Here is a 16,632-nt window from a genome sequence, read left to right on the forward strand (position 1 = left end):
TTTCCTTTGCTCTCAAGCACCATATTGAAAATAGAGTTGTGAAAACACACTGTAGGAAGGCTGCACTTCATTTGGAGACAGCTACCAAGCAAATACCTGCCCCCAGTCCAGCATCCCCCACCCATTTAGCATAAGCTGCAGCAACTCTGATTTAATGGGACTAGTATTTCTGAGAAATAACTGATGGGTAATGTCATGAGTATGAGGAAAACATAACAAGCATCCTTTCAGTTTGGCACAAGCCACAATAAAATTTCCAGCCAGAAATTAGTAAATAAGATTTCTTCTGCTGCTGCCTCTGGGAACAACATGTTAACAGGCTAATTCTGGAGCTGGACAATCCTTCACTGCAGTTTTTACATTGCTGTGCTTAAGCTATGCTCTCACTGCTGTGGTGATGGTTTGCCAGAGCACAGACATCTGTGCAGTCACGTTGTACTGGCAAACATTTACATGAAAATAATTTTCAAGGAGTAGATACCTACATTTTCAGCTCACATGCACACGTTGAGTCACCAGAACTTTTTACACACTCCTGCAGTTAGGGAATATGCAATTTGTTTTCAACCAAAGTCAGCAAAACACTCAACCTGTTTAGCAAAGCTACAAAAAACATACCTGCAGCTACACGACTAAAGAATTATTGCAATAATATTTTGAAAGATAATTCTAAATAATGAAGAAATCTGAGGAAATAACAGCAAGAGGAGTGAATTTCTTTGGTTATTTTAAAAGACCCAGTAACCAGGGATTCCTTTCCTTTTCAGAGAAGTTTGCATTCAAACTTATCTTATTGACTTCAGATACATTCAGTCAGATTTTTCTTTCAGTTAGTTTCTAAATATTTGTGAAAGGATATTGATTCTTTATTTCTACTTAATTTACAGTTGATGTTCTTAATTCAGCTGACCACATTCAACAGTCAAATAAGACTGTATCCACAGAAAGTCATATTTGAAAAAAAAAAATAAAATAAAAATCACATATTCATTTTGTTTTCCATTACAGATTTAACACTGGACTCTCTTTATCACCACACATGGTCCACACAGTCAGAGAAACACAATGCTCCTCATAAGTGGACCACAGATGTGCACACTTTAACAAGACTGCCCCAGGGGCTATACAGTAGCTGGATTCAGTTGATCATTTACTGCAAACAGCTGTCCTTGACATGCAAACTCTTCTTGCAGTGATGGCTTTGTCACATGAACACCTATCTCCAATCACAGACATTAAGACCACACAACTAATTCCATGTAGACCAACCAGGGTGGTAGAGGGTAAAATGATTTGGCAGCAATCAAAGTAAAATGAATGTCAAAAGATCTCTAAAGACATACTATGGCCTTCACAATCTAATTTCTTAATTCAAAACCAAAATGCAATAGAGATGAAGAGTTGGTAGAACAGAATAAGGTCCAAAGCCTTTACTCTGTAGTTAAGTCTCTGTCTTGTGTACAGTTGAAATGTATGGAGATGAAGAGAAATCTTCAAGAGAAAGCATTACAGGGAAAAGATGTTCAACAAGCAGCAGATGACAGTGACTTGAAAAAAAACCTGCAACATCCCTCTGTAAATAAACACAAATGAAGTGTAACAGGAAAGCCACAAGAAAAAAGGATCAGTGTCTACTTCTTGTACAGTGACGTCATCTCATTCCTCACAGCCCATGAGGTCATCTTCAGTTCTAGTAACAAGAAGATGATGGGGATGGAAAAGCCCAGGTCACTTTAGCCCTCTCCCCCTTCTCCCTCCCTCTACATTACATTCAGCCAGTTCAGATTAAATTTGCTAAGTCATATTCTTTGCCAAAACTTTTAATTGCTTAGAGGGAAATTCTTCACATAACACAAATCAAATTCCTTTCTTTGAGGGACAGTCTAATCACTCAACACGCAGGCTGCTGAATCACAAAGGTCAAGTTTTCAAATACCACATTTAGGTGAACCCAGGGCAAATACTGAGAAAACAGAATCTCCTTATGTGGCCTTCCACACTCAGGCTGGCATCATGCAAAGCAAGAGGGAGGATCTCATTACAGTGTACACACAATTAACCTACAATCCAAACATTCATTTAGTATCAATACCTCAAGTAACTTACTTCCAAAAGTGCACCTAGTTAGTCTCCTAAATGACTCTCAACAAACTAATTCAGTTTACAGACACATTTGTGGAATTTATCTTGTATTAGCAAGCTGCAGTTTCTTCTGACTGACTCCATGAACATGGAACATGCAAAAATCAGGGAAACACCTTGAATATTTATCAGTTAGGTCATAAACTCCTAAAGAGCAAAGACTCCTCTAAGAGCAAAGACTTGGTCCGATACCTCTCCAAAGCTAAAATGTTTAACATTACATACCCACATCTCAACTGCTTACCACCTCCTCCATAATAACTGTTGCTGTTCCCTCTCATGACCTAGGCTGAGGTGCTACTGTAGATGTTGCTTAAGGTCTCAGTTACACAGGGTAAGGTTAAGCAGTTTAACTGCATGTCTTTGCTAGTCCACTCAGGATGCAGTAACTGTCGTGTGAGCAGCTCAGCAAGAAGGTAAAAAAAAAAAAAAAAATCCCCCCTCTTAAGGACAATAATCTCTTTAATCAGTATGTCAGGAGCTAAAAGGGGACATATGAGCAAGCCTGTTCTGTAATGCCCTTCTCCTACTAGGCAATCTCTGCTACTGGATGGCATGCTGGGCAAGGTGAATTCTATTTCCTACCATTTGCTCACAGTGGGAAAAAGCCCTGCAATACCTGCTCCCCCCTTCAAAATACAGCAATTACATCAAAGGACTTTGAGGTCATTGCTCAAACTTAGGTTTCTGGGGGATCACATTAGGAGACCCTTATCTGGCCTTTCCTGATCAGTCAGATACTGGTATTCCAGACTCTCACTATAGAAATGTTCTAAACAAAATGGATTCATTTAAGGTTTTTACAGATTCACTTTCTATTATTTATAAAATATCTGACATATGATACTCATAGCTGAAGAAGGAAAGAACCAGTAAATGGATATTCCTGTTTCAGAATAGCATCTACAAGCAACATTAATTATCCTTTGTTATCACTAATCTGTCAGTACCTGCTGCTACCAGATAATTCCTTTGACTTTCCCCAGTCTGCACCTCGTTACTATGTAATATTTCAGGTTCCTAAAGGTGCTTGAAACTGGCAGCAAATAATTTACATTTGGACTTTGTTAAGATGACAGCAAGCATCATTGAGACCAAATGTAAAAGCCAGATTGGAGAAGGTTATAAAAAATTCAGGTGGCAAGCATTTCTCCTTTTATCTGACAGCTATTATTAAAAGGCCATATGTCATCCTGTAAGACACAAAATTTAAACACCAGAGACAGAGGTAGAGTTTCACATTATGAGCAAGGCACCTTCCCTCTGCAGACAGTTAAAGTCCTACAAATGGGACAGAACTAAATTGAAGCTCTGATGAATTTCTCCACCAGCAGCCAAAGTTACCCCTGTTGGATACAAGGCCTCAAAAGCAGTACCTCTGGCCAGATACCAAATGTTGAGATGGTGTGGTTCTCAAATTGCTATAAATCCAGCCCAGAAGTAGCATGTATACCCCTGCAAGCACTCCCAGCTTCAATACTTAGAGCAGGAACTGCATCCCCATAACTAAATACTAGGATAATTTCAGGAGTCATTCATTACGTGGAACTAGACTTCTATGTATATCTAACCTTAAAATTAGATAAGAAAGGCATATGAAAATTTTCAATCAGGAAATGGTGAATTTCAATAAAATCAAAGATGTTTAGAAATAACTGAGAGGAAAACAAGCAGCTCTAAACATTCTCAGTGCAATTTAAGGCTGGCCTTCCTTTGCACACCTTTGGGTTCAACGCTAAGGCTGAAGACTTTCATTTTTGACATTTCATTCTCAGAAATTAACAAAGGACATTAATCATCAGCAAAAACACACCACAGTCTTAGAGGTACTCACTTCCTTTAGCCACAGCAATTTAGGTGGCTGCATTTCCACAGACATCACTCCCCCCACATAACTCAAAACCCTGTGCTGCGTTGCATTGATGCGCTCGACTTGACTGACTGCACGATGGTCCATCCACATAATAACATTCCTGTAGTTTACTCCTTGGAAGAAAAAAACCAAAAGAGATTATTTTAGGTCTGGTTTAACCTCACCTCAGTGCTGTAAGTTAACAGGCTCTAAGCTGCTTCATGTTTTCACTTCTACATCCCAATTTTATTTGCATTAGTTGTCCACTGTAAATATCTGAAGATAAAATTCTAGCCCTCTGAGCCAACTTTAAGACATGAATGCTGACTCAAACAATCAGGCTTGTGAGCAGCCATGAGCTTAGAAATGCCATATTCTTGTGGACTGTATTTCACTCAAAGAACCCAAACTTCTTGACAAAATACACATATTTAGCACAAAATAGAAAGCATTTCAGTAACTAAGAACTAAAAATGTGACAGCTGAAATGAACCCAGCTAATCAGCTAGCTAGATAGTTACAGGAATTCTCTTTCTCCTTCTACTGTATGAGACGACCGACCCTAATTAGTTTCAGAAATACAATTTCAGAGGGGTAATTAGCTGAAATGCTTTTATTTTGCATGTGGAACTAAAGAGCTTTTGGTGAGTCTGCATAACACATGAAAACAAGAAGGAAAAAAAACATTTTATGAAAATTAACCTACAAAGGACCTGGTAGACAGGTGGAATAGTCATCCAGGTAACACTCAGATTCCTCTCTTGCTGAGTACACTGAAGTGTCATCTTCATGATACAACCACCCATGCATAAGCTCAAAAAACACACTCCAAACCAAGGCAGAAGCATGTGGCATACCAATATTTATAACATATATTAAAATACAACTTAGAATTGTGAGACTGCCCAAAACAAGACCATTGTATGTCTGTAGCAGTGTGATAGTAATCAGTGCATTCTCATCTTTTTATCTAACAGCATAAATTCTAAGTTTTTGAGATACTAGAGAATAAAAAATGAGAACTGAATTTGACTCAATAGACCAAAAATAGTCCCAGACATCATTAGACATTGAACAGATTGTAAAAGACTCTCAAAATGAAAAATAAATATCCTCATCTAAATTTAGTGAAGGACATTTGGGGGGCAAAGCTGTTCTTTTGAGAAGGACAGGAGATGACAAATACATCTGAGAATAGAAAGGGAACATCAAAAAAAGTTATTATGGCTCTGTAACTACTGATTTTGCTCACACCTAATCTTAAGTAGGATTCACTCAAAAAATGTGCATCACAGACTACTTGAGTCTTCTGAATCATCTACTCAAAAACTAAAACATTTTTTTTTTTAGGAAAAGGTCACAGAGTGTTGAAGCTTAGCACTCTCCTGGACAAAGACAGAACACTGGTGTAATAAAATACACAAGCTGAATCTCTTGCCTGCAGCTCCATGACAGGGTAAGCTGTCAGACTATAATAACACTACATTTTTAGCATTCCATTAGCCAGTGGTGATGAGCATTTATACACACTATAAAAGCTGTGATCAGTAAAGTCCAAAGGAGGAGATTACAGGCAGAAGAAAAAATAAGTATAAATTTCTCCAAGAAGCAGTCTGTCTGAGCCAAGATGAATGAATTTGATCTTAGGATGTCAAACATTTAGCCAAACAGTATGTAATTCTCATCTCAAATTGAATTTTGCAGCAGAATAAAAATAGTAAAGCCAGAAAAAAGTCACCCTAAAAAATAGATCTCTGTCATCCATAACTTGGCATTTGGATTAAACTGTAAATTCACTAACATCAGTGGCAAAACATGCACAGGAACATCAATTTTTGTGCTTGCTGGAGTCCTACCTTCACAGTTGACTGCCAAGGGTTGGAATTGTTTATCCACAACAACAAGAGAACACGTAGCATCAAAACCAATCCCTCGAATCCGGCTGGAATCTGCTCCACAGACAACTTTCTGCAAACATACATAGCACATCTGAATATAAATGTATCAATATATGTGCAGGTACCAAGTACTAAACAGTACTGAAATTTAATAACAATTAATTTTGTTGCAAGAAATGCATGCCTAAACTCCAAAGTTTTCGACATTTGGTGTTATTTAACATCTTTAATTAAAAATCCAAATTTAAAAAATCTTTTGTGCTCTAAACTGAATGCAAAGGTCCATAAAAAGCTTTTTAATAGCTTTTTAATCCAACCAGCCACAGCCTTGGATTACAGCCTTGGCAGGAAGCATGAAAATATCAAAAAATGAAGGTAGCAGAAAATTTGTTAATTTTCTCTCTTTTCTAAAAGCTTGGAGTTGAGATCCATGTGAAACATGGATACAGGGTTAGGGCCAAGTGTTTCCATCAGTGACTTCACCCAGTTCCCACCTGTGGTAGCAGGGACTTTTCTAGAATTGCTCTGGTAATATTGTGCCACAGTTTTTTGCCTTGCAATAGTGAAGTATCCCAAAAATAAAAGTTGGCCAAAAACTGTAGCTGTTATAATACTTCTGCAATGCACACCTTTTCAAAAGCTCTGCTACCAAGAGATTGGACAGGATACTTTTTGAAAGATTTTCCAAAAAAATCACCACAATCTCACAAAAGGCCTAAACTTCATGGTTTCCAGGAGGACTGGAAAAGAAAACACAACACCCACATGGATTAAGTGCCAAATGAGGTTGCAAGACACCTAAAATGTAATGCAGTAATAAATTGCCACTTCTCAGCAACAATAAAAATATCATTACTTTAATTAATACTATAATGAAAGACTTTCACTAGACTTGCTATGGTGCCAGTCTTTTACTGGCTCTGTAACACTATGGTTTCAGACCATATTTTATTGCTTACATATAAGAAATTGTATTTAAAGAAGGCCAAAGCAAGAACAAAGCAGCTCACAAAGAGAAAAATCAAGTAAGCAGAATAAAAGATTTGCTCTGCTTTATCATCAAGCTGGTTTTCCTTATCACTCCTGTCACTCCCTTCTTTTCCTTCCTTCCCCCTCACTGCGTCTCCTTCATCTCAGGGCATTTCTGCAGAGCCAAGCTCATTAATGTTTGAAAAGGCTGATCAATAACAAGAGAATGGGTGAACTGTCCATCTCCAAATTACCAAGCACATCATGAATATTTAAAAAGCCAACCTTAGAACATGGAGAAGGCTGGGGCTTTACTAAGAGCAATGAAATGGCCTACACATGCACTGTCAAGCAAGGTCACTGATTAATTTCCTTTTACCACCAGTACATGCAGGCAGACCCTTGGATCAGAAGTTACAAACTTTCCCTTACACTTAGGTTTATTTCAATCTGGTTTTATGCTTGACACAGTGCACAGAATGCATAATTTATTTTTTCTTAGAATAAAGGACAGGCACCTTAATAGAATCACAGGTGACAGACACTGTGTTAGGCAGCATCCACAAACCAGATAATACAACTTTTCTACAACAAATGCCTCTGTGACTCCAGTGCAGCACAATGCACATCTTTAAATTACCAGGTGCTGAGCAACCTTGACTCCTCAAAGAACTGTCTCATAGCTACAACATACACCAACAAAACAAAACCCACAGAGACGAATCCTGAAAGCAGCCTTAAGTCCTTTCCCTGAGCTGACAGCTCAAAGGAAGGCCTTGCACTCTATTTTCAGTTACAGTACAAGCTTGATTCAGCCTGGCCTTCAGCTCCTCTCCTGTGTAACAGACATCATGAGGTTACGTCAGCCTGAGGTTACATCAAGTTGCCTTTAGTGCACACGTTATACAGTATCACAGAATTGGATGTTAAAGGCCAGTGACTGGAAAGTCTTCAACTTTCAAAACCAGAAGAGACAAAACCTGCAAGACATTTCTTCTTCATTTACTTTTTTTTCAACATACCTTAGTGACTGAGCAACAAGCAGTCCATATGTCAGCAGAGGATTGCTCATAGTGGTCTGTTTGGGGCTCCCAAATTTGGATTGGCTGCTCTGCATGTGCCACTACTGTCCCAAATTCATCTACCAAAGCTGCACGAACGCTTGCTGACCCAACATCAATTCCAACATAATATTTTATTGGATCCTGCTTCTTACTGTGCATTTTTAATAAAACCTGTTGTGGGAAAATTAAAAAAAAAAAAAAGGTTTAAAAGCAGATAAAATGACAGATGAGGTAAAGCTGTGCTGAACAGGACAGGAGGGATGCACTGTAGGCACCTTGCCTTGTTACTCTTTTTTGCAGCAAGCCTTCACTTGGCATTTTTTAAGTAACTTGAGTTTTCAAGTCTTGCATTAGTTGTACTTAATTTTCTTCAAATGTTTGTATACTATTTGCATGGCACAGGAACTCCTGAAAAGTCAACTGTAAATTTGCATGTAAGAACATGCGTGGTATGATAAAGTTAATCAAGGAACTGAATTGTGCTCATACAGCATCATACCCACATAAAAGAAAGAGGGAAAGAGACATGAAAGGAAGGATGCAGATCCAAACTCAGCAGCAATCAGGAGCTGGTGCTTTACACAGAAAGGAGATTTCTTCTGGTTTTTTTCCTGAATTCTGGCATTTGCTGCTTTGCAAAAAAAAACCAAACCAACCAAACAAACAAACAAATTAAAAAAAATGCAGAGGAGCAGCATATTACTGCTGGATGAGATGGTGAGTCAGGCTCAATTTCTGCAGAATCTGAAAACCATTTCCCCTACCAAATAAAATGGTGTGGTAATGATAATTAAAGTAAGTAAGTGATAATCTGGTATAAATTACCTAATTTTGAGCCCCCCCCCAAAAAAAAGAAAAAAAAAAAAGAAAAAAATCCCATGTGAAAACCAAAACTTGTTAGGTTTTAAGAACTTTTTCCCACCAATGTACACAATTTAAAAGATTCAGAAAATAATTTGCTGAAAATTTGTTGGTTTATGAGAGCATCCCATCTCTGCCTATTCTTTGACCATCAACAAGAACAAAGTACAGTTAAGTAAATTAATTCAATTATTCACAATGAGATGCTTATTTCTCTCTATTAAATTTAACTAGTTGACATTTAATACAGTGACAAATGAACTATGCGTAACTTCTCACAGTTTGTTCTTAATAAATAGTTCGAATTTACATCTTAATCAAGCTGGAAGAATGCTAAGAGATGAGACAAAGTATTTGAAATGTCAGATGAGTACCAAGTTTAGTGCCTGTATGAATCTATTTAGCCTCTGAAGCACACAAAACTCAGATGACACATAGCTTCTAATTTCCAGAAAATTAATAGATCAATTACAATTTGATGGATACACAGTATTTATAAGCACCAAAATGGTTCTACTTAGAGTCAGTCCATCTCTCCTGAAGAAGTGACCTGGATTATTTCTGTATATGCAGGATGGGTTGGTTAGAGGGAAGGACATGGACCAAGGAGGGAAAGAGTTGGAAAGTACTGCTTGGTAGAACAACACAATTATTCACGTCTCAAATTAATCTTGTTTTGTTTTGTTTTGTTTTAAGAGCTAGAGTTTAGTGGCAAAGTACACCAAAAGGCTGGTAGAAAAAGCAGAGGAATAGAAAATGGTGAAACTCCTCTTTCTACCTTCAGGTAATTATTGCTGATCATACAGCCACAGAAACTGTGGCTCAGCTTTGGAAGCAGTGTTTTTTGCTTAATTTCTTCAAGACAGAAAATCAAGCCTTCCTTCTCTCCAAAAAACCCCAAAAACATCTCAAATACAAGTCAAAATCTGAGCTTGGGTATCAGTCTGAACACAGTGTTGGCACAATGCAAATGGCTGCTGACATCTATAGCTGGCTTGTGACCACTGCACACCTAGGAATACTGGCAAGAAAGCTTGCTTTGTTTTCTTGGCCCTGGCTCTAGAACCTGGTTTAACAGAAGCTGATGTCTCTGTCACAGAGAAGACACTGATACCTCTGAGTATCAGTGATTAATACTGCATCTGTCAGCTGGGGATACTACAGCAAATGTTGACTTTTAATTTTGCCCTCCATCTCCTCAAAGCTTAAAAGGATGGCTGCAGATGCTGCTAGCTACTTGCAGTAAATTTTACTATAAAGAAATTGCATAAGACTGTCTCTGATACTATCTCACAAATTTCCCTCTTTTTCCCTATTTCAGCACTGCCTTAAGCTGCTGACTCATAAAAAGAAGAGATTAAACCACAAGCTGCAAAGTAGATATTTTTAACTATAGGCAAATCTTACTTGCTTTTCACAAAATACAAATAGTAAAAGGAGTATTTCACATCCTGCCTCCTTCTCACACGCACATAATATTACTCTAAACTTTTATTTCTCTTCCTTGTATGGCAGCCTTAATTTTAGCTCATTAATGTGTTTTTGCTACTTTGAGAACAAGCTTAACAGATGTTAGAAAATTAAGCTCAGAGTACCTCCTACTCAGCACTTCAAATTATGGCTTTGCATTGGATTCTTCCCACAAACATTTGAAACCTGGAATCCAATCAGTCCCTGTAATGTTTACTTTCCTTTTTATCCCTTACTAAGCAAACAGGACTCACAAGTGAGTGACTGCACAAAAAGCAGAGTTTGTTTGTGAGCTCAAGCAGTACATATCAGTCTATGCATATCCACTATTTTGGTTTTGTATAGCTATGGACAACTAGCAAGAAAGAGTGCAGTGAGAGTCCAAAACCAAGAACCATAAACATATTTAAACTTGCCTTTCTCTGAATCAAGTTCAGCCTACAAGCTCACCTACATTTACAATGCAGTACATCAATATTTTACACACACACACACACAAAAAAAAAAAAAAAAAAGACTAAAGGTAAATATTAATCCTTTTTTCAAGCACGGCATACACAAAGTTACTAAGGCAGTTTCAAAGTATAGCACCTCTGCAATCGGATCTGATCTGCTCGCAAAATTGTCATTTTATGCCAAGGGTTTTTCTGGAATACCAGTCGCTTGGAATACCACCTACTTGTCAATCATATGCACAAAAATCTCTGTTATCTCTAGGTCATAAGTGTCACCAATCTGGGACTCTGCCTAAAAGTATTTATTGAGAAGCTAAGGACTCCAAAGTGAGCTTGGTGGAAAATATTTAGCCAGAGTACTTTAATAAGAATTGAAAGACAAAAGCTGTTATTCAGCTTTGTTTACAGATTGTTCCTCTGGTAAAAGAGGAAGCTCCAAATCAGAAATGAAGAAACACTTCAATGGAACTCAGAGGTAGGAGGTCCCAGCACAAACTTCTTGCTTTGGAATCTGGATACCAATGTGCAAAGAAAACTTTGTTGTGCAAATACAACTTTGTTTTGTATTTTGTATCTACCGATCTCTTAGCATAAAGCTTCTGAAGTCAATACAATCATAAGGAAAACAGCAAACCAGAAACACAGTTTAAATAATAAGTCCTGAAGGTCCAGTCAGACAGGTCAATTCCTCATGCACACCATTCCTAAAATGACACCAAAATATTTGGAATATGGATGACGCACTTTTAGGGACTTCTAAAGTGGTGGAAAACACTGGTGATAATACCACTACCTTCTGTGCCCCTAAAGTATCTAACTCAGGAAGCCTGGCTTCTCAAAGGCAAGAAAACAGGCCTCCAAAACTTCAACACAGCTTTGCCTTTGATTGTACCATTAGAGAGTCTCATATTTACAGCTTATTATTTGAATGTGCAAACAGAAAGAAAGGGAAAAAGAAAAAAAAATAATTTTCCAAAGACATATCCAGCTTTACTGTCTTAGTCTATGATTATAACTCCTAAGACAGGATAAGAATCCAAAATTCCCTCCTAGCACTAAACCAGCAATGGCCTCATTCTTTGCAAATCACAGCAGGGACAGAATGGCTTTTTAAACAAGCATTTATGATCAAAGGGCTACAGCCTATGATAAATATTTATATGGCCCATTAAATAATAGTCTGTATAAATATTATTCAAAATGTGCGTGCTGGAAACCACAGACTTCCCAGTTTATCCTTAAATAAATGTGCTAGTTTTCCCACATAGGCAATGAAGAAAAAAAAAAAAAAAAAAAAAAAAAAAAAAGAGGGGTGAAACTGTAATTTGCAAAAATATTTCTTTAAAAAAAAGAAAATCCTTAACATTGCTTACTTTAATTTAAATGGAATGACTAAGTAACCAGACGACTGTTTCATTACAACTAACTACCAAACCCAGTTTGTCCTACTTTACTTCATGGTTATCAAGTTGCCAGGACGTACCTTTCTGTTAGAGCTAGGGTACAGGAAGGCTGCACACTCACACCAAGCTGGAGCTCAGCAGAGGTATTTATTTGCAGCAGGGACAGATTCTGTGCTATCGTGTGCTTAAGTACAAGGAATCAGGAAAGACTGGCACGTTGGTTTTAAACTTTGATCTTTGGAACACTGCGGGCTGCCCAGGCGAGAGATCATGGATAAACAGTATGTTTTTATTACTGCAGCTGTGCTTTTCTATGGATTACTGGGAAATAGATTAGCAGGCTCAAATTAGGCTTCATAATCTTCGTGTGAAATGATCTAAACATGTTAAATAAAAGCTGCTTTTCAGTAGGGGAAAGGAAGTAAAATGAAACAATCATTTTTGACATTATATTGGAAATTCACCACTTTGCTGGGATTCTACCTCCACAGTAAACTAAGAAAACTGGTCATGGTAAAGTGGCAAATCTCTTCTTGAAGACAGTGAACTCCCTTTCCTCTTCCAGGATTTTTAATTCCTGTTTGGATGTGAAGAGACAAAGAAGGCACATGTCTGTGTGGGAGAGTGGGAGCAGATGGGGAATTCTAACGCTGAGTTGAAGGGCAGTACTAATATAGAATAATAGCTTTAAATGCCCAAGGGGTTATGCTATAACTATTAACAAGCATTTATTTTTCAGCTACCCAACAGCAAACAAAATAAAAAGAAGGAACAAAAGCACACTTCATCTCCCCTTTTCCCTTCCCAAAACAGAAACACGTACATGCAGGAGATCTCCGTCTCAGGAATGTGAGGGCTATGTTAACAATAGCAGACCTGGAATGATTAAAAACTAAGCTGGAGAAAGTATGTCTCTTCACTAAAAACCAAACACTTCTAGATTATTTCATTCCATTACAGTTCTCCAGTAAAGGAGCTTTCTCACATCTTAAAACAAGGAAAAGCAGCTGCAAATAGTGGAAGAGACCTCATTTTTTGTAGAAGAATCAGGCCCAATCCCATAACACCTGGATTTTTCCACTAGAGCCTTCCTAATTGCCCTCTCCAACATTGTAATGGAGTCTCAATAAATCCCATCACAGCTCTGAAAATATTCTACTACTTTCTAGTATCTCCTTTTCTCTCTATAAATAATTCACTATGCACTAATCTTCCGTAATGTCTCTCCTTATCTTTTTTTTTTCCCCTTCCTCAATGTCCAAGACAAAACCATTACTTCATCATTGCCTTCTGCCCTTTAATTATATCTTTTGCATTTTAAATACTTTCAGACCAAACTAATTCCACCTGCTGTGATGTAAAGCAAGACATAAACAAGTTTATTCTGGTTAGAGGACAAATGAAAATGACTAAGCAATTTTTTTTTTTTTTTTAAATGAGATCCAAAATTTGCTTATTTTCAGATTCTACTGCCTATGTAGATATCTCACTTATGAACATCAGAAAGACATCAGCATGACTGGTGTCAACAAATATCAAGCTCATAAATGTACAGCAGGGTTGTACATTTATACATCTTTATACATTTTATACATCTTTATAGGCTGCTCTAGAAGAGATTTGTACCAAACCAGAAAAATGACGCTTGCCTTCCAGTTCCTCTCTTTAACTCATACTGACAGATAGAGCCTGTAAGAGCAACAAAACATAAAAGCAAGAGTATTAGAGAAAAGCATGGCTGCTCTGGGTCAGATGAAAGGTCCAATTAGTACAGGACCCTGCCACAAACAGCATAAGTCTTAAGAAAAGCATGTCTGCCCTTCTCATCCAGTGGTACGTCCCCAGGACACCGTCTTCCTCCTGCTATCTATAGTAGAGAGACTTCCTGAGCCAGAAATTTTATCTTTAGGATTAGCAGACCTTGAAGGCTTTTTCCTCTCTGAATTTGTTTGTGGTCTTTTTGAATACATGGAAACTTCTGCAACTGCAACCTACTTTGGTAGTGAGCTACAAAGTTCTGTGTAAACACTGCAAGAAAATGTCCTTCCATTTGTTGTGAGCAGACCACCTGATAGATTTGTTTGATGTGTCTGAGTTCCTGAGCTAGAGGAGACATTAAGCAATTGCTCCCTATTCACCTTCTCCATGCAGTCATGATTATATTGCATCCTGAGCTGTCCCCAGAAGGTTCACTGCAGCTATCTGCAGATCACAAGTGATGAGCTGAACTCAGTCTTGACATGATCAGGTAAAGCAAAAGGCATTTTTCTGCTCACTGACTGCTCACAATGTGGCAATAATAAGTACCATAATACAGTGGAGTAGTAAGTACGAGTAAGCAGCAAGTAACTATACCAAGACTGCATAGAGATACTGCTCAGAGATGCTCACAGTAGAAAAACACATTATTGTCAAGTGACAGGAACAGAGAAGACCTGCTATGGAAGGCCAGGGATTTGGAACTTCTGGTCTTCAAAGGACATCTAAACAGCAGAATCTGTGAGCTCCTCTCAACTATTTGCTTGGAGAAGACTTAAGACTACTGCTCACCCCATCAGGAAGATCCCAGCAAAGCAGCCAAGCTGCCCAGTTAGAGACAGTTTATCAATGTGGCAGTGGTAAATTGGGCTGCCCCATTTGCTCCCCAGCCTGTTACTATGCTGCACCACAGAAGCAAGTTCAGCCCCCTCTGCTCCACTGCTCAGCTAACATCAGGAACTGCAGGAAACAGCTGCAGAGAGGAGCTCTCAGGAAAAAGGAAGGCTGAGCGAAGAGCCTCAAGAACACACAAAATGAGATCAGAAGAAAAGACACATATTACCAGGGAAATCCAACACCTCTAAATCCCTTCAAAGCTCTCTTGGCCCTGCTTGGACTCGGCCATCACTTCAAAAGCAAGGTCTAATCCTGCATCCATTAAAGTCTGTGGCTAAACTCCCAACCGTGTTAGTAGTTCAGGATTAAACTCTTGACACTTGAAAACATCACAGGTGCACTCACACATCTGCAGGATTTTGAATGTTTGCCATAACCTGCAATTTGTCAAACAGAGGAAATGTTGATCAGTTTATGCCAAGACACAATTCTCACACAGAAAAACCCAAAGAATTCAAAGGGCAGAGGTAGCAACACCCATTCTTCACCACACCCCTAGAACCTGGGATCGATACGATTCACGTATCTGACCTACTCAGATCCATTCCCTGCTCTGACACTGCAGCTGCACACATCCCTTAAGGCTGTGCTAATGATCTGGCAGACAGACATGTCCCAAATGACACTGCAGAATGCTTGAAGCTCTGAAAGGAGACACTATCTTGTTTACATTGACTGTGAGGGGGAAAAAATGCCATCTGATTATTACATAAATTCTAGCTGTAACAGCTTCATGACTAGTTGAAAGGGGGCAACAGGCTCCAAAATGACTGATGGATCCAAGTGGTTGGATCCATCAGCTTATTAATCTAATGCTAAGGAAGATCCTTCTTATTTCTGTATCTCTATCGCTGTAACCCATACTGGACAGAAAGAATGATCTCTGTTCGTTGCCCGTAACTGAGAGGAAGATTTTTGTACTGTGACTTTTATATTTTCTGGTTCTTTTCTAAGCTATAACAGAAATGGAGAAACAATTACAATAAACAACACAACAACAAAAAAAATAAGCATACAGTTAACACATCCCTGGCACAATAATATTAATTTACAAAATGTGTTCAAATTATAAAATTTAAATTGGAGTACAATGCAATTGAAAAGGCATAATTACAGCTCACATAGCTTTAAACTGCACCCTTGGAGCAACCTTAGCACCATAAGCTTTGATGCAGGGTACATTTGCTTACTTGGGATCCTGGGTAAATAAAGCCATTATGCTACTGTAGCATATGATACTCTAGCTTTTAATCACATCTCTAGATTCCAGTCTTATATCAAGGTTGAATTTAGCCCTAGCTGGGTGATTATGTATCAGTAGATCACTATAAAAATAATTTGTTCTGAGTTCAGCGTTTTCTGAAATGACAAAACATCAAAATTAGCACACTGGCTGAAATCCACTGCATTTCCCATCAAGGCTTACACATTTAAGCAACATCTGAACCAACTGTCTATAATTACTCTTGGCAGATACTGGAACACTCAGGCCAGTAGTAGATGAAATGGTGAAATCAATTTTTAAAGACATGCTGTAAACCACTTCTTTCAAGATGCTCAGCCCAGAAGCAAACGTGTATATAAGCCAAATCTACAGTTTACTATACAGTATTTGTTCACTCTTGCATAGTAAGAATGTAAGAAGAATGACAGCACTAACTAATCCGTCACTTTAAAATTAAACATTTATTTGGGCTGCAATTCCAAAAACACTAGCCCTGAAGTTCCTGTCACAGCTACTTAAGAGGAAGTGAGGCTGCACATTAGTTTGGGTTAAAAGAAACACAAAATCTGCACAAAAATCAGATAGCTAGACAGCCCGTGTACACGTAACATGTCTACATCCCCTTCTTTCTTACAGCA

General features: G+C 38.2%; 1 protein-coding gene across 1 annotated transcript in view; it reads right to left on the reverse strand.

Moving 5' to 3' along the window:
• The window catches only part of FGGY (FGGY carbohydrate kinase domain containing), a 127,277-nt gene that overhangs the window by 107,780 nt on the left and 2,865 nt on the right, over nucleotides 1-16,632 (reverse strand). The window contains exons 2-4 of the mRNA XM_071750010.1: nucleotides 7,884-8,110; nucleotides 5,851-5,962; nucleotides 3,977-4,128 (exon numbers count right to left, since the gene is read on the reverse strand). Of these exons, the coding sequence (XP_071606111.1) occupies nucleotides 3,977-4,128; nucleotides 5,851-5,962; nucleotides 7,884-8,084 (465 nt within the window). The 5' untranslated portion in view covers nucleotides 8,085-8,110. The remainder of the gene's footprint in view (nucleotides 1-3,976; nucleotides 4,129-5,850; nucleotides 5,963-7,883; nucleotides 8,111-16,632) is intronic.

This window comes from Heliangelus exortis, chromosome 8 (assembly GCF_036169615.1).
Source record: "Heliangelus exortis chromosome 8, bHelExo1.hap1, whole genome shotgun sequence".
In the NCBI taxonomy this organism is placed as follows: domain Eukaryota; kingdom Metazoa; phylum Chordata; class Aves; order Apodiformes; family Trochilidae; genus Heliangelus; species Heliangelus exortis.